The sequence below is a fragment of the Ranitomeya variabilis genome, chromosome 5 (genome assembly GCF_051348905.1).
Source record: "Ranitomeya variabilis isolate aRanVar5 chromosome 5, aRanVar5.hap1, whole genome shotgun sequence".
NCBI classification, from domain to species: Eukaryota; Metazoa; Chordata; class Amphibia; order Anura; family Dendrobatidae; genus Ranitomeya; species Ranitomeya variabilis.
Window position 1 is genome coordinate 313,536,906 of NC_135236.1, and position 25,323 is coordinate 313,562,228.

Sequence of the window (25,323 nt, forward strand, 5' to 3'; positions counted from 1 at the left end):
TCATTTCTGTTATGTCTTTTAGACTCTGGCCCTGGTTTCAAAGCAGTGCCCTCCCTCTTTGTCAAGTTTCACAAGAGTGATTCAACTTTTCCTTTTGGGGATGATTAATGAGTGATCAAGCCTGTAATAAAGAGTAAATAAAAAAGGGCTCTTGATTAGATTTTTACAATTGCTCTTTTAGTCAAGTGCTTCTCAACTACACAGCATTGCCCTCTGGTCACCTGCAATCGCTCGTAAAAATCACACCACTGTGGTTGCCCCCTTGTGACCTAATGAGTCCACTTTTATGTCTGTCTAACTTAGTGTGATCCCAGAATATTTTCTAACTCGTGCCCTAATAATATTAGATGCTGGATTTAGAAAACAAAAAGTGACCTTGTTAGACCGCTTCCTCACAACTTTCTTTTTTTTTTTTTTTCCCAGTGTGCTGGACCCATTTACCATGTGTTAGTTTTTACAATCTTTGTTGCATCTATTTTTCACGTATGTGGAAAAAAACACGCTTTTTCTACATGTTAAGCAGTAATAGTGTTTGTTCACACAATGCATTTTTTCCACACTGGTTTTTGTTGCAGTAAACAGTGCAGCATTTTTACAGTGCCAGTAATTGAGATTTATTAAATCTCATGCACATGCTGCTTTTTTGCTTGTGGATTTAAATCTTCAAAGAATTTTTTAAAATCTGCCTCATATTTATTTTTTTCTCAGCGTATTTCACCCATTCAAATAAATGGAGAAAATACACAAGCAAAGATGCATTAAAATACATATATTTTGTGCAAAAACCAGTGAGCTGGCATAAAAACGCAGAGTAAAATATTTAAAAAATTTTATGTACCGGTATCTTTACTTGAGATTTTTTTTTCCCATCATTCATTTGGATGGGTGAAAAACAGTGATGGAAGAGACACACTGAAGATTTGAAAAAAATGCTTTGATGGTGATTTTCTTACTGTGACCTATATGTAGCTAAAACTGAAACTGCTGTCTGACTCACTAGAATAAATTGATAGTTTGTTATAGGGGTGGTCCGATATACAATTAATTTTCATTGTAAATCCCTATCTATTTAATGCCATAATCTAACCTATTTTATAATATACCTTATATACTTGAGAATAAGCCGACCCGAATATAATCTGAGGTACCTAATTTTACCACAAAATAAATGGAAAAACGAATGGACTCGAGTATAAGTCTGGTATACATTGTCCCCTCTTCCCCATCCTGGTAAGCACGGCCCCCTCATCCCCATCCTGGTAGGCACGGCCCCCTCAGCTCCATCTTGGTAGGCACGGACTATTAACTATTTTGCTGCCAATCAGAGGGAATGTTTACTGCACTGTCATGCACATGATGGCTTAGCAAACACTGGATGTTCGGGTTCCCTACTCAAGTGAAAGGTATTTGGGTACTGGTCTGGTACCTGGACTCAAACTTTTTTTTTTAACTGTTCGACAGAACCTGCCGGACCCTAACCTCCAGGGGTCCACCTATCTCTAATGGAAAGTCATGACACCAGCTGAGTCATGACACCAGCTGAGATCTATCAGTAATTAGAAAAGACACTTGCCACTTAGTGAAAAATATCAGCTGGTTCAACTGATGACCTATAAAAAAAAAAAAAGTGTCTCAATACCAAGGTGCCACACAAGAAACATTTCATGATGAGTAAAACCAGTGAGATAACTCAAGACCTTTGGAACCTTATCAATGCAAAAAATACTGTTTGCATTGGTTACAGAAGAATTTCTTACTACTGATGGTTCCAGTGAACAGTGTTTGGGCCATAATCTGGAAGTGGAAAAAACATAATTTCACCATAAACCGAACATGACCAGGTGCTTCCCACAAGAGTTAAGGCAAAGGAGTGAATAGAATTATCAGAAGAGTTGTTGTACAGAAAGACCAGGAATCAGCAAGTACAATTGTTTCCAAGAAAACTAGAAGTAAAGCGCTCAATCTTCATGGCATGTGTGCATGCTCACCACGCAAGACTCCTTTGCTAAACAAAAGTATGATGTTCAAATGCAGTTAAAGTTTGCTCAACAACATTTAGACATGCCTGTGAAGTACTGGGAGAATATAGTCTAGCCAGATGAGACCAAAATTGAATTCTTTGGATGCCATAATACACACCATGTTTGGAGGCCAAAAGGCACTGCATCTCGCCCCAAAACACCATACCAACATTGAAGTTTGGAGCTGTTTTTGGTCATGGTGTGAGCTGTTTTTCAGCATACGGCACTGGCAAACTTCATATGATTGAAGGAAGGATGAATGGACAAATGTACCAAGGCATTCTTGATAAATATCTGCCATCAACCAAGATGATGAAGATGAAACGTGGGTGGAGATTTCAGCAAGAAATTATCAATTGGTTTCAAAGAAAAAAATAAAACTGCTAGAATGGCCCAGCCAATCACCTGACCTGAATCCAAGACAAAATTTATGGAAGGAGGGTCACTTCATTTCAAGTGAACCAATGCAATTTTCCTCGGTTTTTAATTAATTTGAGATTTTGTTCTTGGTAATAGTGTTAAAGAAAGCAAAATGTGAAGAGAAAAGAATTATACTATGAGTTTTCCGATGGAAAGGAACAACTTAATAATGTAATACTGGTATCATTCTGGCTAAGTGCATATAGCTTTCCAGCCTACTGCTGACTTGTACATATGCTCATGGTCTGGATAAATGCCATGGCATCTGTCCATCATAGAGAACCATTGCATGTTTATTTATTTTTTTGCATTCTTCTACAATGAAAAACTAAGCACAAAAGGACACTTTTTTTGGCCTCTTTTTGTTAAAGCGAAATCTATGACCATGTGGGAGCTTTTCCCAGCGTATTCGTTTGGCCAATCTAAGCCTGTATGAAAATCACATTAGCAAAGCACAGTGTATAGTTTTCTTGTATATTATAGCAAATAATGTAAGAGTCATACTCTCACTGAGGCTGTGGCGTTTCAGGACTAGTTGATTACAAGACCATATGGTCACATTACTAATTTGTGATCTCCTTATACATTGTATTGCCTTTTACATTATCACATGGGACATGGTATAACAGTTTTATTATTTGGAATTAGGCGTAGGTTTAATTTTTATGTTTCTCTAAACTTTGATGAAATGTGTTTTTCTGTTTTAGTTTCTCTGGTGATGGCGGACAGTTTTTTTACCCAAACTGCTGGGATGGAGATGATGAATGGACACACGGACCCGCCGCAAAGTAATAAAAGTGATCTTGACATGCTGGAACAGATCAAGCAGCTGCTTGTGGAAAACAATAAATTAAAGGGTAACCAATAAATTATTATCTTAATGATTGTGTTTATACCTTCAGATTTAGAAACTTCTTAAATAAAAAGGCAAGACACAAGCAGAAAAAAAATAGTTTGAGTGCTACAACTGGTTTAACAGGAAAGTTACAGTATTTGAAAAATTGCATTAGCCATAATTCATAGGTCTATAATGCATGCACATTATGGTTTCTGTATAGCCACCATAAGTCATGACTTGACTGGGAGTTTTATTCCTGTGATACTTTTATCATAGGTAGGGAGAATCCCATTAAGGCCTGGACTTTATAGATGCTAAAATGTGCCCCCATTACAGCCATCTGAACCTTTCATCAGATTCAGCATCTTAAACTGGCCACATTATGGAGTAGTGGCTACCAGAGTTGGACAAAACATAGTTTTTATTTTTTTAATTTCTCTTCTCCATTGTAAAGTTTAGGTAATAACGGCCAGTTGAAGTATAACAAACTAGATTGGTCTCTGGGAGTGTCTACTTCTTCCCCCTTCATGTGCTTGACCAATCATAACCAGGCAGCAATAGACGAGGGTAAAAACATGCCCTCACTGATCTCTGTAGCTACTGGGTAGAGATGCCTAACTCTGTTTTATCATTACAAAACCTTCTAGATCTACTCTCACAACTCTGACAGCCGTTGCCACTCCCCCACCCTGACTGCTGTGAGATGATATCTGGAAGTGTTCCTAATGATAACTCAGTTCTGTTGTATTTCTACACAGTAGCTGCAGAGATCAGTGAGCAGGGCATGTTTGTTTGTTTTTTTGTTTTATTTTTCCCTGCAAGATGCTGCGTGCTTATGATTACAGTAAGTAACGCATGTAAAAGAAAAACGGATACGTGGTTGACATTTTTTTTTTGTAAATTTTTTTGGTTATGCACCAGTTCAGACTAGATTGCTGTTCAGTCAGTTTTCCTATATTTACTATGTACTATTTTTTTTTCTGACTTGAACGCCCCGCCCTTCACCATGCTGTGATTTTAATTACATCCAAACACAGTTGGTTCCGACCTTCCTATAAATGCAGGCTTTACCATGTTATTAGCCATAGGTAAGTGTTCACACTAGGCAGAGAGGTCAGGTACCCATCCGATCTGAGATTACTTTGACGTTTGGTGGATGGGCTCACAATTTTTGGCCAAATCTTGTGCTAAGCATCTCGTGTTTTTTCATAGATTTCACAAGCCATTATGCTATTCACATTTCATGTATCGCACATTTCCTTGCTTTAGTACAGTAAAATTGAGTGCAGCCATTGATCTATTTACTATTTAAAAAAAAAAGGCGTAAAAACCATCTCGGTGACAAGTTGTACCCAAACTCTAGTGACTCCCTTCATTATGTGCCAATCGAGCCTCATAATAGAAGAGAGACAAAGCAGGACCAGTGATTGACTGTGTTTGACACCTGCCTGTGGAAAGCTGAGAAGATAAGGTGCACAGCCCACGGAGCATCCTCAGCCTCAAATGTACTGTGTACAAAAAAGCAAAACCAAAAACATGGGCCTGCACACCTTTAAGTATAAATGTAATATGAAGGTGCACATGTAAGCTGTGGCCACTATCAGACAAACATAATCTAGCATAGAAAAACTGCAGTAAATAACTAAACAGTAACACATGAAAGAAAAAAAAACAGGGTAATTACATCCTCATTGGATACACTTAGTCGCAGTGGGATGGCTTTTTACTTTTTTTTTATTGAAAACGTCAAAATACCCTGTTTGTTTTTTTGTTTTTTTTACATGTATTCCACATTATTTGTATTCTAAGTTACAATTGTCTTTTAATGGTCACAGTATAGTGTAGTATGCATGTGCACATATACACTGTGACCTTTAAGATACAAATGTGACCTACAAATGTGACCTAGAATATAAACAATGTGTAGAAACACTGCAGTAAGTTACTGAATGGTAATACATGTAAAAACATAGGGTACTTTGACGTTTTCCATAAAATAAAAAAAGTTAAAGCCATCCTACTTCAGCAAAGTGTATCCAATGAGTATGTTCTTACCCTGTTTGTTTTTTTTTACATGTGTTACTGTTTAGTTACTTACTGCATGTTTATGCTATGTTATGTTTGTGTGATAGTGGCCACAGCTTACATGTGCACCTACATAGTATAAGTGTAATATCAGATGTGCAGGAATGTTTTTGGTTCCGCTTATGATTGGTCAGCGTCTTGCAGAAGAAGTACATGCTCCCAGTGACAAATCTCTGGCAACACCCAGTTGAACTGTAACTTAAATTACTGTATAACCTTAAAGGGATTTTCATATTAAAGATGTCAGCAGGTTTTTTACTGTGTAATCTGAAGATATAATGCTGAAACACAGAATTCAGTGATATGTCACTTGTCAAAGTGCATGCTGTTTACTAACTGTGATAAGCACCTCAAGGTCTATGGACTTTGTACATGGAGAGCCTGGTGTGGGCGGGGTTAGCTTTCTCAGCTCTGCTTCATTCTAAATCTGAAAGCTCTGATTGTGTCACGGTTGCACCCAGTAAGCTAAGTGGTTACATGACTGGATTCAGCTTCTCTTTTCCTACATCACGCTACTCTCAGGTGAGGTAGAAGAGACCTGCTGACAGATTGCCTTTAATGAGCTATTCTTGGGATGGATCATCAATATCTGATTGGTGGAGGTGAGTCCACTGGTACCCCTGCTGTTCCTGATGATGGTGGCATTCTTATATGCTCAGTGGCAGAGCTGCACTGCATAGCTCCATCCACCATATTGTGGTCCTGATGGGTACTACACCTCCGCCACTTATTGATTGAAATAGGGGTTGATGTGCAACACCCGGCCCTTGCCAGAATACAGCTGACGGAGCTATGCTGTGATAGGCAGTCAATAGAAAAGTCACTAACAAACTCTTTAACTTTACAAGCTAATAACTTCACAATGGAAAGAAGTTTAAAAAAAAAAGCAGGAAAAAGTTTAGTTCAGTCCTGCAGCCACTTTTTTCATTATGTGACCAGTTTAACCTGCTCAAACTCATGAAAAGTACATTTTAAGAAGTTTTCCAGGCTCAACAGAGCCTATATGACTGCAGACTGCTGAATCATGACTGCAAGCCATTTCAGGTTCCCCTCTACCAGTGCAAGTGGGAGGACACGTGACTGCAAGTATATGATTTGCATAGTTGCGGTCACGTGCCGACTAATGTTTCATTCACTTGCGAGAATCCTGACAGTGTGCACACTGCACATAATCACAACTTGGCAGTCTGCAGTCACTATGCAAATTCAGAAATTTCTGTTGAGCCCGGAAACCACCTTTAAAAAGCTTTCTGTGATCTGTCATTTTTTTTGTAGGAAGTGTCCCTAGAGCAGCTTTTAATGGAAACTTATTTAAAACACCTTCCAGTCAGAAAGAAATTTCTGGTTAATTTCTTAAGAATAGCTAATTTCTCTAAATGAAATTTACATACATACATACTTTAAAGCGTTTTAAATTAGATATTTTTGGGGTTTAGAAACCATGAAGCAAAAGAATCAAGAAATGAAGGAGCGCCTTGAAGAGTTGTTAAAGAGAGAAAAACTGAGGGAGGAACAAGGGCAGACTGAATCTGGATATATAGAAGCGAAGCAGCGCCTGTGTGAACTAAGTCGTGAGAATGAACTGTTGAGGAAGGAAATACAGCAATTAAAGGAGCAAGGAAACCTCTCCACTCAGGTACCTGTTAATAAAATCACAATATCGCACAGGAATTCTGGGGTACTAACTGACAAATATTAGTAAAATCCTTTATGATTGATGCGGAATTGGTGTTTGTACAGACAGAGTATTTGCCCTCTGCCTAAATTCTGTACTATTCTGTTTTTCTCATTCTGACATGACTACTGCAGCCAATCACTGGCCATAGCGGTGACACATTGGCCACCACTGATGCCACAAAGTGGCCAGCCAGAAGCATAAGCCAGGGGAATGTCACGGTACCAGGTAAACTCTGGGAATGGATAAGTGAGCAACATTATCTATTTCACTTTCGCCTCATTGGGGGACACAGGACCGTGGGTGCAGGGCCAGACTGGCCATCGGGCAGTTCTGGCAAATGCCAGAAGGGCCGGTGCCAGTAGTGGGCCGCTGCGCGCCGACTCACATCCCCCACCAGCGCTGCCGCATTCAACTATACTGGCGTCTATGATGCCGGTACAGTTGACTGCAATAATGGAGGAAAGAGCGCGCACTCACAGTGTCCCAGGCAGTGGAGCGGCAGCCGCCGAGACAGGAGCAGGCAGCGCGGGCGTGAGGAGTGTGGGTTTTTACCCTTCGCCACGACAGCACCCCACATGAGAGAGAGGGATCCGCCCCATAGGAACAGGAAACCTACAGAATAAAAGGAGGCGGTCCCCTCTCCTCCTCAGTTTAGGTTTCCTGTTCCTACAGGGACCCAGCTTACCTACAGATGAAGAGGATCCCTGGGCCATGCACCCGCCTGCGTCGGTCTCTGTGGGAACGGCAGGGGCTGCGGTTCCAGAAGCAGCGGCGGGGGAGCCCCTGCTTGCAGCCTCCCCCCTCGTCTGGCCAAACATCCACGGTCCGGGTCCGGTCACCGTGGGTCCGCCCGGCACCGTGAGGACGCGCGCGCTGCTGCGGCCGGCTTAATATCCCCAGCCGCCGCATGGTGAGTGAGAGCGGCGCGTCTAACCCGGAAGTCGCTGGAGCACTTCCGGGTTGGTCCGGGGAGGCAGGAGAATGGGCGGCAAATTTAAAAAGGCAGCGCTAGCGTCGGGCCGGTGTGTGTAAGATGGCTTCACCGGCCGACGATGCGCACTTGCCCGCAGTGCAACAGCGTTCTCCCAGCAAGGAGAGAAGCGCTAGGAGCAGCACAAAGAGTTGTGGTCGACCTCCAGAGAAGGGTTCTACCACCAAACGAAATCCGCCTCCAGAACCGGTACCTGTCAGCTTCACTGGGTGAGTTTTTGAAAGAGTCTCTACCTATATGCTGATATATGTTCCTCCTGTATCTTTCCTAGACTAAGAAGACTAAGAAAAGGACACACAAATCCAAGCACAAGGAATGTGCTTTATGTACGCAGCCCCTCCCGGATGATTATGTTAAAAAACTGTGTTCGGAGTGTATCATGCAAACCTTACGGCAGGAAAACATAATGACTCCATCAGATGTCAGAGCTATAATCCGGGAAGAAATGCAGGGGTTGGCGCAGACTAGTACCACCAGTACCCGTCAGCTTAGTAGGTCCAAATCTCCGGTCAGTTCACAGTCAGAGGACGTATGTATATCCTCAGGCGAAGCGGAATCCCAGCCGAGCTCATCCGAGACTGAAGGGGGACTTTGTCTTCCCAACAGCAGTGTGGACAATTTAATAAAATCCGTCAGAAGCACGATGGGGTGCTCAGATGAGAAAGAAAGTAAATCGGCTCAGGATATCATGTTCGCGGGGTTAGGACAGAGGAAACGTAGGTCCTTCCCCGTCATAAAAGCTATTAAAGAAATAGTAAAAAAAGAGTGGGATAAGCAAAATAGAGGTTTTCTACCATCATCCTCTAAAAGACGCTATCCCTTCAGCGACGAGGAGTTAAATACCTGGTCGAAGGTGCCGAAAGTGGATGCCGCTGTAGCCTCCACAACCAAGCAGTCGGTCCTACCGGTGGAGGATTCAGGAGTCCTGACAAACCCGCTGGACCGTAAAGCGGAAGCTTTACTAAAAAGGTCATGGGAAGCCAACACGGGGGCGTTCAGGCCCGCCATATCTAGCACCTGCACTGCGAGGTCACTACTAGTGTGGATGGAGCAACTGGAGGAACAGATTAGAGGTAGAACTTCGAGAGAGTCAATCCTGCCGAAATTCCCTCTAATCAAGGAAGCAGTAGCATTCCTGGCTGATGCCTCTGTGGATTCGCTACGCCTAGCAGCCAGGTCAGCCGGCCTAGTGAACACAGCCCGGCGAGCACTCTGGCTAAAGAACTGGAAAGGGGACGCACAGGCCAAAGCAAAACTTTGTGCGATCCCCTGCCAGGGTGAGTTTCTTTTCGGAAAAACGCTGGATGAGCTCCTGAGTAAAGCAGGAGAAAGGAAAAAAGGCTTCCCTAACCAGTATCTTCCATCCTACAGGAGAGCCTTCAAAAGACGTCCCTTTACCAGGAACAAGCCGTTCGAACAAAGGGAGCGATGGGAGTCGAAGGACCCGAAGCAAAAAGGTGCCTTTTTTAGCGGGTCCCATAACCCGAAACGTAAATACCGCTAACCAGGAGGTAGGCGGCAGATTAAAATTCTTCCTCCCCAGATGGGAACAAATAACATCCAGCCAGTGGATTCTGGACATTGTACAATACGGCCTAAAATTGGATTTTGACCGAATCCCTTGGGATTCCTTTATAGTAACATCTCCAAAAGGTCAAGACCAACAAAGGGCTCTGGAATCAGAGATCCTATCTCTTCTGTCTAAAAAAGTCCTGATAGAAGTTCCCCAGGATCAAGAAGGGAAGGGGTTCTATTCCCCTTTATTCTTGATCAATAAGCCTGATGGTTCATTTAGAACCATCATAAACCTCAAGAGATTAAACGCCTTCCTGCGTAATCATACCTTCAAAATGGAATCCATTAGTTCAACCATAAAACTCTTGTTTCCTAGGTGTGTCATGGCCGGAATAGACTTAAAGGATGCCTATTATCATCTTCCCATACATGCCGAACATCAAAAGTATCTAAGGGTAGCAATCATCCTGGAAGGACAGGTTTGTCACTTTCAGTATGTTGCAATGCCATTTGGGCTTTCTATGGCTCCCCGCGTCTTCACTAAGGTGATATTAGAAGTGATGGCTCATCTACGTCAACGAGATACCTTGATAATACCCTACCTAGATGACTTTCTAGTGGTGGGAAACTCTATGCTCCAGTGTAAAACCCGTCTATCTAATACGATCTCGTCCCTACAGGAGTTAGGTTGGATCGTCAACTTCGAGAAATCCCGGCTGGATCCAGAAACCGTCCAGACATTTCTAGGAATCCATCTAGACTCCGTAAGTCAGAGATGCTTCCTCCCCCAGGCAAAGAAACTGACTATACAATCAAGGGTATCAGACGCAATACGCAACCCCTACATGACACTAAGGAAGGGCATGTCTTTGCTGGGGTCATTATCATCATGTATCCCTGCTGTACCATGGGCACAATTTCATACTCGTCAATTACAGTATGAGGTATTGTCAGCTCAGGGAAAAGACGGACATCTAGAAAGCAGAATATCTCTTTCCAAAGATGTCTTAGAATCACTATCCTGGTGGCTAGACATGGACCACCTCTCAGAGGGTGTGCCATGGATAATAGACCCGTCTAAAATAATTACCACCGACGCCAGCCCTATTGGGTGGGGAGCACAAATGAAAGACAGTCTGGCCCAAGATACTTGGGACCAGGCAGAATTGTCATGTTCCTCCAATTGGAAGGAGCTAAAAGCGGTAGAATATGCCTTAAATCACTTTCTTCCGCAGATTCAAGGAGCAAATGTAAGAATTTACTCGGACAATTCCACCACAGTGGCATATGTGAACCGTCAAGGTGGTACAAGGTCAGGAAGTCTAATGACCATAGCTGCAGACATCTTCCAGCTGGCAGAGACTCATCTAACATCCCTAACAGCCCTGCACATCAGAGGTGTAGAGAACATCAGGGCAGACTACCTCAGCCGAAACGAGTTACGTCAAGGGGAATGGACCTTAAACAGATCCATATTCAGTATGATAACAGAATCATGGGGGATACCACAAATCGACCTATTTGCCACAAGAGACAACCGGCAAGTAAGAAGGTTCGCTTCCCTGAACGCCATGGATCACCCAGATATGTTGGACTCTCTCCACCATCCTTGGAGGTTCCAGCTGGCATACGCCTTTCCTCCGATGTCTCTGATTCCACTAGTGATCAGAAAAATCAGGAGGGAACAAGCAAGAGTGATCCTCATTGCACCATTCTGGCCGAAAAGACCATGGTTCTCTTGTCTCCAGACCATGTGCCTATGCGATCCATGGATTCTCCCATCAGACAAGAAACTGCTGTCCCAAGGCCCCTTTTTCCACCCGCAAGTGAAAGGTCTTCACTTGACGGCGTGGAATTTGAGAGGCAACTACTAAGATCAAGAGGGTTCTCAGCAGAACTAGTAAACACCCTCTTATTGAGCAGGAAAAGATCTACCACCCTGATATATAGTAGGGTATGGAATAAATTCTTAGACTTTTACACGGTACCGTTCACTAAGCAAGTTCCAGTCACACCTATTCTAGAGTTCTTGCAAAAAGGCCGAGAGTTGGGGTTATCTGTAAATACCTTAAGAGTTCAGGTCTCGGCATTGGGAGCCCTATATGGATGCAATATAGCAGCTAATAGGTGGATCTCCAGATTCATAAAATCTTGTGAACGTAGTAAACCGGTCCATATTCCCCGTCTACCTCCGTGGGATTTAAATCTAGTGCTAGAAGCCTTAACCAGCTCCCCATTTGAACCACTAGATTCAATACCTTTAAAAGTCCTGACATATAAAGTAGCCCTCTTGGTAGCCCTAACCTCAGCTAGACGGGTTAGCGACATCCAGGCCCTATCAGTAGACCCACCTTTCTTACTGATATTCCATGATCGGATAGTCCTAAAACCAGACCCCTCATACCTCCCTAAGGTAGCGTCCACCTACCACAGGTCCCAAGAGATATTTCTCCCTTCCTTTTTTGATTCACCTGTAACTCCAGAACAGCATAAATTCCACACCTTAGATGTCAGAAGAGCCATCCTGACCTATATAGAAAGGTGTCAGACATGGAGGGAGAGTAGGGCTCTGTTTATCTCCTTTCAGGGCCACAAGAAAGGACATGGGGTCACGAGAGCTACCATATCTCGATGGATCAGAGATGCTATCTGCTTGGCCTATACGTCAAAAGGCGAGATTCCTCCAGTGGGTATTAAAGCGCATTCAACACGAGCCATGGCTTCCTCCTGGGCGGAACAAGCAGATGTACCGATCCATTTAATATGTAAGGCCGCAACTTGGTCTACACCTTCTACCTTTTACAACCATTATAGACTTGATCTATCTGCATCTTCTGATCTGACCTTTGGGAGAGCTGTTCTTAATACAGTAATCCCACCCAAATAATGAATCTCTGAAAATCTCTCATGTGGGGTGCTGTCGTGGCGAAGGGTAAAAAGCCGGATTACTCACCGGTAATGCTCTTTTAATGAGTCCACGACAGCACCCATTTACTACCCTCCCTAAGTTATGCACAGCTCTTCCTTTTAAATTCACAAATAATGGTTGTATAGAGTTTAAGATATTTTGCTGAATAAGAATTAATACTAAAGCTTTTGCGGTTCCCTTTTTGTACTCTGTAAACTAAACTGAGGAGGAGAGGGGACCGCCTCCTTTTATTCTGTAGGTTTCCTGTTCCTATGGGGCGGATCCCTCTCTCTCATGTGGGGTGCTGTCGTGGACTCATTAAAAGAGCATTACCGGTGAGTAATCCGGCTTTTTTTTTTTTGTTTTTTTTTACTGGACTGTGGGCCATTCTTGGGAGGGGGGGGAGGAGAGATGCGGGCTGTGCTGTATACTACTGTGTGGGCTGTGCTATATACTGCTACGTGGGCTGTGCTGTATACTACTTTGTGGGCTGTGCTGTATACTACTGTGTGAGCTGTGCTATATACTACTGTGTGGGCAGTGCTGTATACTACTGTGTGGGCAGTGCTATATACTACTGTGTGGGCAGTGCTGTATACTACTGTGTGGGCAGTGCTGTATACTACTGTGTGGGCAGTGCTGTATACTACTGTGTGGGCAGTGCTGTATACTACTGTGTGGGCAGTGCTGTATACTACTGTGTGGGCAGTGCTGTATACTACTGTGTGGGCAGTGCTGTATACTACTGTGTGGGCAGTGCTGTATACTACTGTGTGGGCAGTGCTGTATACTATGGGGGTATATTATATTCTATGGGGGTATATTATATTCTATGGGGATGCTGTTATATACTATGCGGGGTATATTATATTCTATGGGGATGCTGTTATATACTATGCGGGGTATATTATATTCTATGGGGGCTACATTATATATTATGGGGAGGTGGGCTGTATTATATTCTATGGGGGGCTGTATTAGATTTTATGAGGGATGATTGCATCATACTCTTTGATGGGGCTGCATTATATTCTGTGGGGAGGTGGGCTGTATTATATTCTATTCGGGGCTACATTATATTGTATGGGGGGCTGTATTATATTTATATTCTTTGAGGGGTGATTGCATCATACTCTGAGGGTGCTGCATTAAACTATGAAGTTGCATTATATTCTATGGGTTGGCTGCATTATACTCTGGAGTGGCTGCATTATATTCTGTAGGGTGGTGGCTGCATTATACTATGTGGGCTGCATTATACTGTATTGAGGACTATGGGGAATACGTTATACTATATGAAGAACTATGGGGTGCATTATACTATGGGAAGTGAATTGTAGTACATGGATGACTATGGCGGTGCATTATGCTATATGGAGCACTATGAGGAGTGTATTATGCTATATGGAGGACTGAGCAGTGTATTTTAAGATATGGAGGACTATAGGGAGTGTATTATTATACTATATGGAGGACTGTGGTGCACATTATAATATATGGAGGACTATGGGGTGTATTTTACTAAACAAGTAAAATGCTGCATATTCAGATTGTTTTTGCTGGAACAAAAATCATTGTTCTCGGCAGAACATCGCCGGGGTAAACTGTAGATGTGCTGCTGATAGCATGATACTGTATGGTGATCTGTTAATGATCTATTAGTGATTGTTCTGTCCCATCATTATTCCTCAGCTGGTGGAAAGAGGCCGGGAAACAAGCATTGAACAACTTCAGTATTTTCGATCAGACTCATTTAGCGGCCTGAGCATGTAAATACAACCGAAATACTTTTGTGTGATGTGCAATATGTTTCTAAAGAAAAACCTTGCACTCAACTTAAATGCTCTTGGTGAATTTAATGTAGTACAACAAAACGTTTCGGTCCAACAATACCGGACCTCCATCAGTTACTACAGACAGTGAGAAAAGAAACATCATAATACATAAATATATCAAACAGAAAAAAAACAGAAAAAAACAAAAGTATATACAAAATGGTTCAACAGAAAGAATCTTGGGAGCTAATATGATGAATGAGAAGGTCATACAACGAATAAAGTATAGCAGAGGAATACTTCCAGTATTCGGCACTAATTTGAGTAAAGAGTGATTGATGGATAGATGGGGATATAAAGGTGAAAAACGGAAAGAACATACCGTACTGTGAGGGACATAGAAGAGACAATGGTGTCTCTAGGCACACTGGACATAGTGTCCTGTTATAGGAATGCTGAGCCCGGGAAAATCCCACTAAGGAGTGAGAGCATAAAGTTAGAAGTTAGAATAAGCAGAAAAACCCCCCAGTGTCCATGTAATCCTAAACAAGGGACTGTTTACATAGTATTACCTGGTATTAGTGAAGGAGAAACGTGCCAGAATGCAGACGCAGAATCCTCTGCTCGTCTGCTGGGTGGGGAAATAGAGCGCCCTTTCATGGGAGAGAGAAATCTCAGATATTCTAAAAAAATACACACATCTGGGGATTTTAGATCCTAAAACCTGTGATTTTCTCACCAACCCCCACCCGGTTATTCCTGTCTTCTACACCATCCCGAAAATACACAAAAATCTGGAAAAACCTCCAGGGAGGCCCATAGTGGCCTCCACGGATTCTATTCTTTCCCCCTTAGCGGTATATCTGGAGAAAATTTTGACCCCATTGATACAAAAGTCCAAATCATATGTCTTAGACACTGGGGCTTTTCTCAATGTTTTGAAAGGCCTTGATAAGATTCCTCTGCTATACTTTATTCGTTGTATGACCTTCTCATTCATCATATTAGCTCCCAAGATTCTTTCTGTTGAACCATTTTGTATATACTTTTGTTTTTTTCTGTTTTTTTTCTGTTTGATATATTTATGTATTATGATGTTTCTTTTCTCACTGTCTGTAGTAACTGATGAAGGTCCGGTATTGTTGGACCGAAACGTTTTGTTGTACTACATTAAATTCACCAAGAGCATTTAAGTTGAGTGCAAGGTTTTTCTTTAGATACTACAAGGTGTGGGAACCTACCTTTTGCACCATCAGCAGTTGTGCACACGTGTTTTTCTCTATATATGTGCAATATGTTAGCATTTGGGGCCCCATTTTAAACTTTGCCTAGGGCCCCACTTTGCCTAAAACCGGCCCTGCCTACAAGTGAACAAAGATATTATACAGTTACCATGTGACAAGTGGGCCTGTGTAACTTCAAACGCCAGGGCTGAATTTTAGTCCCAGTCCGGCCCTGCATGGGTGTATGCTGCTGGCACTAGGAGGCTGACACTAAGTAGGCACAAAAAAGACTAGCCCCTCCTCTCCAGTATACACCCTGGCTCCAGCTGACCCAGTTCAAGCTTGGTGTCAGTAGCAGGCACATGTGGTCTGATCTTCATACCACTGAAATAAACCTTGCACTCAACTTAATGCTCAAGTGAGATGTTTTAATGTAGTACTCAAACGTTTCGGTCCAAAACAAACAGGACCTTCATCAGTTATTACAAAAGGTAAGGGCAAAAAAATATACATAAATACAGTGCAGTGAAATAAAAAAAAGTATATACAATAGATTGCTACTGAGTAGCGTTTCAGAGCCAAATAAACACTTTGGTCACAGTAAGTTGATGCAGTTATAGACAAATCGTCTTGCAGAAAGAGGTGAGAAAAGATTCATGCCTCTAATATTAGGTGTCGATATGTACAGAAAGGAGGATGGTGAAGAATGTGACGTACCGTACTTTTAGAGAACGTAGTGGAAGCAAAAGGAGACATATGTGTGTCTCAGAGCACACAGTGGCAGCGCCTATAATAGAGAATAATGGAGGGGTAACCCCAATAGATGGTATAAAATAAGGGTGTGCCAAATACAGTGTGCGTGTGGGCATACCTGTGAGAGCAGAGAGTAAAGAACCAGATATACTAAAGGGGAAAAAATAAAAAAAATAATAAATGGGGATATAAAAACCAGGGAGCACCGCTGGAGCGGCTAACTAGACAACCCCGGAACGTCCCCTGTGAGGTTATTTACCTGGAGAGTACTGTAGCGATGTGTGCCGGTTGTCAGACGCGGTATCCCCCGCTCGTCTGATGTGCGCAGTGTGTGTGCGCATATATCTAGAAAAGGGGCGGGTACAGTAATTGCCTTACAGAAAATGAGAGAGAAATTTCTTCTCATACGGAGATTTCTCCCAATACTCTGTCATATCGTAGCCTGGGGTTATTCAAGAAGAGTAATTTTAGGCCCCCACACGGGTCTCACGCGATGGAGACCTTCATTGGGTTTGTCCAATCATCCTTTCAACAATTAAGGGATGACATCAACAGGGGTAAACTTTTTTACCCCCCTAACTTAACCCCCACCGAACGTCAAGCCCTACGAGGGCTTCAAGAGGACAAGAACATAGTGATCAAACCGGCGGACAAGGGTGGGGCCCTTGTAATAATGAATAAGACGGACTACCTGAATGAGATCTCCCGACAATTAAATGACACATCCATTTACCATAAACTCTCGAGGGATCCCACGGCGTCCATACGTCAAAAAATTACAGACATTCTCCAGAGATATACATCATTGGGTATCTTGGATACTAAGACATGTGACTTTCTTACCAACTCCCATCTGGTTATCCCGGTCTTCTATACCATCCCCAAGATACACAAAAATCTTGAGCACCCTCCGGGGAGGCCCATTGTGGCCTCCACTGACTCCATACTTTCCCGTTTAGCTGTGTATCTTGAGAAAATCCTGACACCACTAATACAGACTTCCAGATCCTATATCCTTGACACGGGCTTTTCTTAAGGTCTTGAAAGACCTAGATAAGATCCGACCGACAGCAATACTTGTTACTGTGGACGTAAAGGATCTATATACTTCGATTCCACACATAGAGGGCATCAATTCGGTTCACAAGTTGTTAACTCATTCCGGTCTCCAAGATGACCAGGTTAACTTGTGCATAGAATTATTAACTATCATCCTTACCTTTAACCACTTCATGTTTCAAGATGACTTCTATCTTCAGGTTCGCGGCACCGCGATGGGCTCCAATGTAGCGCCCCCCTATGCAAATTGTTACATGGCGGATTTCGAGGAGAGTAAAATCTACCAGAATCCGCTCTTCCTCTCTAACGTTCTCCTATGGAGACGCTACATTGATGACATCTTCTGCATATGGGGGGGCTCATTGGACGCCCTCACCTCCTTTTTTGAGTGGCTTAATACGGCCTGGCCCGGTATTTCTTTTACGATGTCATATGACCCCAACAAAATAAATTTCCTAGATACCTTGGTCATACTCAAACCGGATGGGTCTATTTCTACTGATCTATATACTAAAAGTACTGATTGTAATAGCTTATTACATTTCACTAGCTTCCACCCCCCCATCAACAAAACGGTCAATACCTAAATCTCAATTTCATCGAGTATCCAGAATAGTGTCAGACCCGGACCTCCGCCCCAACAGATTACAGGAAATGGCATCCAATTCTCCCAACGAGGGTATCCAGCAACAATACTCCAAGACGCACTAATACCTACTCCACCCAGACCCAATAGATCCTCTAACCGGATTCCTTTCGTACACTTGTTCCATCCTTTTGCTTATGTTCTGCATAAATCCATACGCAGACATTGGCACCTGCTGGCAAGAGCTCACCCGGATATCCCTGAGTTCCATGAACCCTTTCTTCCCTGTTTTAGACGGGCCCCTAACCTCAAGGATTCACTGGTGAGAGCAGATATAGGCACTAACAAATCCACACCACGCCAAAGGTTCCTACAAAACCCACGAACTGGAACCTTCCCCTGCTCCCAATGTCACAATGTTCTCAAGGGCACAACTTTCCATCATCCCCATTCAGGCAAAACTTTCCACATTCCGGATTTCTTTACCTGTGATACCTCATGGGTGGTCTATCTTATTAAATGCCCGTGCGGCTTGCTATATGTGGGAGAAACCACGCAAGCCATACGTGACCACATTTCCAAACATAAATCCACGATACGCTTTAAACATCTATTATTACCAATTCCCTCACATTTTATTACCAAAGGCCATAGCATCTCGCAGCTAAAATTCCAGGTCATTGAACACATACCCCCATCAAGACAAGGAGGCAATAGAATAACCCACCTCAAGTGTAGGGAGGCATTCTGGATCCACATGCTGGATACCTTACATCCTAAGGGCCTCAAAAGGGACTACGACTTGGCAGCTTTTGTATAATTCTGTTTCTGACTGGTAAGGGCACTTATGTTCCACAGGTGTGCAGCATTTCTAACGCCTGTCCAGATCCAGGTACCACCTCTACATAAGATCGGTCCTCCATTATAATAATAAACATGTACTTAAGTGATTCTGTTAATGTATTATTCTTGGCTCCAGTGGACCTATATATGTGCCCGAATTTTAATGACTTTACGGCTAACTTAGCATATTGCAGATACAGGATCTCGGCTAGTAGTGTTCATACAAGGTTTATTAACATTATACATTTCAGGACGGATGTCTGATTCCTAAATTGTCATACTCGCTACAATGTATCCTTGTAGTAGCATATCACAGACTTCTTGTTCTAACGTTCCTTTTTTCTGTTATAGAGCAGTCTTTACTGAAGTCTGTTCTTCTTGCACCATTTCTACTGCCACTACTTCGCCTGGATATGGTTCCACTGGACACAGCTCACTTCACATCAACTATGTCTCAAAAGCCTGGATACATTATGAGATCTAACTTTTTCGTCACGGCGCTTTCACTGCTGTCCATCTACCACTATGTACCGCCCCTCTCTGGGTTCTCCCCTTCCCTAACAATCCGCACATTAAGCGGAACCTATCCGGCCGCACTGTTATTCACACGGAAGGTAACCCCACAGTGACATCACATCCGCTGGTTGGATATAACATTAGGGTGACACACACCATTTCCCTAAGCGACGCATTCGGTTACTACCGTTGACGTCACTTCCGCTTTGTGGGAACGCTCATTTTCTGTAAGGCAATTACTGTACCCGCCCCTTTTCTAGATATATGCGCACACACACTGCGCACATCAGACGAGCGGGGGATACCGCGTCTGACAACCGGCACACATTGCTACAGTACTCTCCAGGTAAATAACCTCACAGGGGACGTTCCGGGATTGTCTAGTTAGCCGCTCCAGCGGTGCTCCCTGGTTTTTATATCCCCATTTATTATTTTTTATTTTTTTTATTTTTTCCCCTTTAGTATATCTGGTTCTTTACTCTCTGCTCTCACAGGTATGCCCACACGCACACTGTATTTGGCACACCCTTATTTTATACCATCTATTGGGGTTACCCCTCCATTATTCTCTATTATAGGCGCTGCCACTGTGTGCTCTGAGACACACATATGTCTCCTTTTGCTTCCACTACGTTCTCTAAAAGTACGGTACGTCACATTCTTCACCATCCTCCTTTCTGTACATATCGACACCTAATATTAGAGGCATGAATCTTTTCTCACCTTTTTCTGCAAGACGATTTGTCTATAACTGCATCAACTTACTGTGACCAAAGTGTTTATTTGGCTCTGAAACGCTACTCAGTAGCAATCTATTGTATATACTTTTGTTTTTTTCACTGCACTGTATTTATGTATATTTTTTTGCCCTTACCTTTTGTAGTAACTGATGAAGGTCCTGTTTGTTTTGGACCGAAACGTTTTTGAGTACTACATTAAAACATCTCACTTGAGCATTAAGTTGAGTGCAAGGTTTATTTCAGTATTCACTACAAGGTGTGGGAACCTACCTTTGCACCACTACTAGTAGTGCACGCGCTCCCATCTTTTACGTTGATCTTCATACCACATCTATAGCTTTTTTACTTTTACGCAACTTTATTTTTTGTATTCAACCATCATGTTGGGCCCATTTTTATTAAAAAAAAAGTTATGATCAACCACTTTAAAGGGGTTATCCAGGATAATCCAAAAGCTGCATATAGGCAGCAGTACATGTAACAAATTTTGATAATATATACCCACCTTGTTTACTCGTAGTCTTTCTAGCCTCCCATCCCTCACACTCTTTGCTAGTCTTCACCGCCCGCATAGCCTATGTGACAGCTACTGACAATCATTGGTCTCTGCATTATATTGCCCAATATCTGAGGCTAGTGATTTGCTGCAGCTATGAAAACAAGAGGAGAGTGTCAGGGATGCAATGCTGAAAAACCCAGAAGTAAAAGGGTGAGTATAATCTTATTTTATTACTTTATATGAATTCTTACCTCTGTGCCGCTTTTTCATTAACGTTGAAAACGCCTGTAAATTTAACCTATTGTTTTGTGTCTACAGCTGCTATGCAGACCAAAATATGTAGCAGATCACAAACCCCATGGAATCTAATCTTATAGTCATCCTACCAGCTTACTACGTCTTGTTAACCAAAAAACCTAAAAAAATGAACTGGGATACAAACTGGTGTGCATGCAGCAGACAGAAATGTAGTAAGCAAATATCCTGCAGTAAATAGCAATAGTGCATGAAAATATTATTCAGTGCATAGTTAATATAATTTTGATAAAAAAAAAAAATGCAAAAGCCATCCCACCTATTTACAGTGACCCTAATCGGGACGGTCCTAACTGTGATATTAAAACCTTACCGTTTGTCATGCGACATGCATGTGGACAACTGCTGAGAAGGACTGCGCCCCGCCAGTAGGCCCACAGCTATGGGGAACCATATGAATATAATGTCCAGCTCAAAGAAAAGACAGGCAGCTCAAAGAAACTCTGCCTCCGGTGTTTATTAGCAGGGCGCAGGCGTGAGATTCCTGCACCACAGCTGCATGTCACATGGCACTGTGACATTCATGGGGGGGTGCGCAGATTAACACCGGAGGCAGGGTTTTCTTCCAGGCATCACACGCCCCGGAGTGTGGAAGAACTAATAAAAAAGACTTAAGTCTGTTTCTCAGCAACAAGATCTTAGATATGTGTCATACAGGTAGGACTATTTTAACAATTCTATCACTTGTATGCCCGTAGTAATAGCTCATGAGTGCCTCAGGGGGTAACAGATTCTATTTATTTATTTATTTAATTTTAGAATTCTTTGTAGCAGTAAAAAAAATGTTTCTGATGGTGGACATGAATTCTAGGTCTGATGCCCTGTTCATTAACTAATTTAATAATTATGAACTGAAAGAGTTATCCTGTCAATCACTTGCAGACATCAACCAGTTATTCCCTTGAGAACTTAGAGGAGGAGATAAAGCATCTGAAGGCTCAGCTTACACGTCTTCAGGCTGAGAAGGCTGATCTTCTTGGAATAATATCAGAGCTACAAATAAAACTCAGCAGTTGTGCATCGGAAGACTCATTTGTTGAAATTCGAATTGCAGTAAGTTGACTTTCATTTTTAATGGTTACAGCTTATTTTATAATCCTGACATTCAAAAAGAGAATGTCCAATTACAATAAATGGTGTAGGGCGCCTAGTTATACTATCATTAACCCAACAATTTTTTTTTTTTTTTTTGGTCTTTTTAATTTATGTATTACATAAAGCAATTATTTGCTTATTTTTATAAGAGATAGGCTATGTGCACACGCTGCGGAATGGTGTGCGGATTTTTCCGCGCTGATTTTGGCAAATCCGCAGGTAAACCACACTGCAGATTTACCGCGGAATTACAGTGGTTTTTGTGCGGATTCCACCTGCGGATTCTTATTCAGGAGCAGATGTAAACCGCTGCAGAATCTGCACAAAGAACTGACATGCTGCGGAAAAAACACCGCTGCGTTCCTGCGCATTTTGTTCCGCACCATGTGCACTGCGGATTTTGTTTTCCATAGGTTTACATGGTACTGTACACCTCATGGAAAACTGCTGCGGATCCACAGCGTCAAATCCGCTGCAGATCCGCAACAAAATCCGCAGCGTGTGCACATAGCCTTAGTAATGTGTTTTTTTTTTTCCTTCTCACTACAGGGAATGGATATTGGTGCAGAGATCAATGAGGACAAAGTAAAAGATAGAGAGTTGAATCCTGATATTTCATACAGGTATGATAAAGTATAGAAAGTAATGTGTCTGACATCCTTCTTTATTTCCTTTTTTTGAGTACTAAAATAATATCTGTGTGCATTCAGTGGTAGTTTGTTTGCCATGCGGTACATACTATGCGACAAAATACAGTGGCATGTAAAAGTTTGGGCACCCCTAGTCAAAGTTACTGTTATTGTGGACAGTTAAGAAGTTGAAGATTAAATGATCTCTAAAAGGCTAAAGTAAACGATGACACATTTCGATTGTATTTTAGGCTAAAAAAAAATTATATATACAGCTCTGGCAAAAATTAAGAGACCACTGCAAAATTTCCAGTTTGTCTGATTCTTCTCTTTATAGGTATGTTTTTGAGCAAAGTGTGAATTGTTCTTTTATTCTGTAAACTACTGACATGTTTCCGAAGCTCCAAGCAATAAATTTTGTATTTATTTTCTGAAAATAAGAAATGGTCAAAATAACAAAAAAATGCATTGGTTGCAGACCTCAAATAATGTAAAAAAAAAACAAAACCAGTTCATAACTATTTAGAAACAACAATACTAATACCTAGCTCTGTGGCATGGCGCATTGTCCTGCTGGTAAAAAATAGTCCTCAGAGTTGGGGAATATTGCCTGAGCAGAAGGAATCGACTGTTTTTCCAGGATAACCTTATAGGCGGCTTGATTCGTATGTCCTTCCTAAAAACAGCCTGCCCAATTTCAGGCTTGCTGTAGCATCCCTAGGTCATTATGTGTTGGACTGTTTCTGAGGTTTCTTTGCATAGTATGCCGCTTCTATGGATCTGGTACTTAGTGCTTGCTCTTGTGCCGCTATGATTAGTGCCTCTGTGCTGTCTGAGTCCAGCTTTCTTCAGCAATTGGTAGGATTTCTCCATGTCAGCCGCCTCAAATATCTGTCGATGGTACATCCCATGCAGCGGCTTGTCTTGCCATGGCGCTTCATGTTCCTGTTCTTCCTTCCAGATCTGTTGTTGCTGCCTTAGGCTTTCTCTCACCATCTCATCTTTTGGTGCCATTTTTCTGATGTATTTCTGGATACTCCTTGTTTCATCCATGTTGGTGGCTTGGATACTTATCAAGCCTCGACCACCTTCCTTTCTGTTGGTATGCAATATTTGGTTGTTAGACTTAAGGTGGAGACCTCCATGCATTGTGAGGAGCTTTCATGTTTTCACATCTGCAGCTTCCGTCTCTTCTTTTGGCCAGCACACTGTGCCAGCAGGGTATCTGATAACTGGCAAGGCATATGTATTGATGTGATGGCGCGGATTTTATTCTTCTCATTGAGCTGGCTCTTCAGAACCTGTCTTACCCTTTGATGGTATTTGGATGTTGCCGCTTTCCTTGCCTCCTCATCATGGTTACCGTATCCCTGTGGGATGCCGAGGTACTTGTAGCATGTCTGTACATCGGCTATGTGTCCTGCTGGTAATTCCACTCCATCAGTCTTGATTACCTTAACTCTCTCTATTACCAACTGGCCGCACTTCTCCAGTCCGAAGGACATCCCAGTGTCTTCACTGTAGATCCTTGTCAGGTGGATCAGTGAATTGGTGTCTCGTTCGTTTTTCGCATACAGCTTGATGTCATCCATGTAGAGAAGGTGACTGATGGTGCTTCCACTCTTGAACTTGTATCCATAGCCAGACTCTGTAATTATCTGAGGGGGTTCAAGCTTATTCAGAACAGCAATGGGGACAGTGCATCACCTTGGTATATGCCGCATTTGATGGTCACTTGTGCTAGTTGTCTTGAGTTGTCTTCCAACGTTGTCCTCCATAGCTCCATTGAGTTTCTGAGGAAGGTTCTTAATTTCCTGTTTGACATTGTGGAGAGCCAAGCATTCACAGATCCATGTGTGTGGCATTGAGGCCTAGGCTTTCCTGTAGTCAATCCAGGCTATACTGAGATTGGTCTGTCTGGAACTTGAGTCTTGAGCGACTGCTCTATCTACTAGGAGCTGGTGCTTAGAGCCTCTGTTGTCGGTCCCAATGCCTTTCTGAGCTGGATTCATGTGCTGGTTCATATGGTTCTGTAGCTTGGTGGCTATGATGCCTGACAGGAGTTTCCATGTTGTTGTAAGGCAGGTAATTCGGTGGTAGTTGGATGGAAGTGTTCCTTTGTGAGGATCCTTCATGATCAGCACTGTTCTACCTTGTGATAGCCAATCTGGGTGGTGGCCTTCTTCTACAGTTGATTCATCTGCTTTGCCAAGCGTTCATGAACCGCTGTTAATTTCTTTAGCCAGTAGGTGTGGATCATGTCTGGGCCAGGTGCTGTCCAGCTCCTCATGTTCCTCTTGAATTGTTCAGTCTCTGCTATTGGTGGAGTTGCTGCCTGTACTCTGTAGTTGGGAGCACACCTTAGATGCTTCTTTGGAGAACAGGGCATTTATCTTCTTGGCCTCAGCTTCTCTAGTGTATCTCCCTAGTCTTGCAACGAGTCCTGTGAGCCTTTGTTTAGCAGCCTCTAGGGCTTCAGTTGGGGTCAGGCCTTTGTACTTGTCCAGCTGCTTGGTCTTATTCTTGATCTTTACACACTTCTGAATTTCTGTTAGTTGGCTTACTTCCCTTCATGTCACTTTGATCTTGGTCTCCAGTCTTCTTTTCCAAGGGGGGCACATACTTCTGTTGTTCTTGCTGGTTGTATATCCAAGCATTTCCATGATTGCATAGATCAGTTTATTAGTTTGTCATGGTGGTGGTAGGTATTGATGCAAGTACTCTATTGACTTAATGTGGGGAGGATCTGCAGTTAGTTGATCCATCTCAAGTTGTGATAATAGCTTTCTCTTTATGATATTGAAACGTTGGGTGACTATTTGTTTCTCAGTCAG

General features: G+C 42.6%; 2 protein-coding genes across 3 annotated transcripts in view; both read left to right on the top strand.

Annotated features, from left to right (window-relative positions):
- Window positions 1-25,323, top strand: part of OPTN (optineurin) — a 103,250-nt gene that overhangs the window by 35,682 nt on the left and 42,245 nt on the right. For both annotated transcript variants that reach the window (XM_077264594.1, XM_077264595.1), the window contains exons 2-5: window positions 3,149-3,298; window positions 6,801-7,000; window positions 21,648-21,818; window positions 22,410-22,483. In XM_077264594.1, the coding sequence (XP_077120709.1) occupies window positions 3,160-3,298; window positions 6,801-7,000; window positions 21,648-21,818; window positions 22,410-22,483 (584 nt within the window). In that variant the 5' untranslated portion in view covers window positions 3,149-3,159. The remainder of the gene's footprint in view (window positions 1-3,148; window positions 3,299-6,800; window positions 7,001-21,647; window positions 21,819-22,409; window positions 22,484-25,323) is intronic.
- LOC143773420 (uncharacterized) lies at window positions 7,281-14,066 on the top strand. Its single transcript, XM_077260875.1, has 4 exons — window positions 7,281-7,288; window positions 8,859-9,310; window positions 9,405-10,316; window positions 14,044-14,066. The coding sequence occupies exons 1-4, from the start codon at window positions 7,281-7,283 to the stop codon at window positions 14,064-14,066; spliced, it is 1,395 nt and encodes a 464-aa protein (XP_077116990.1).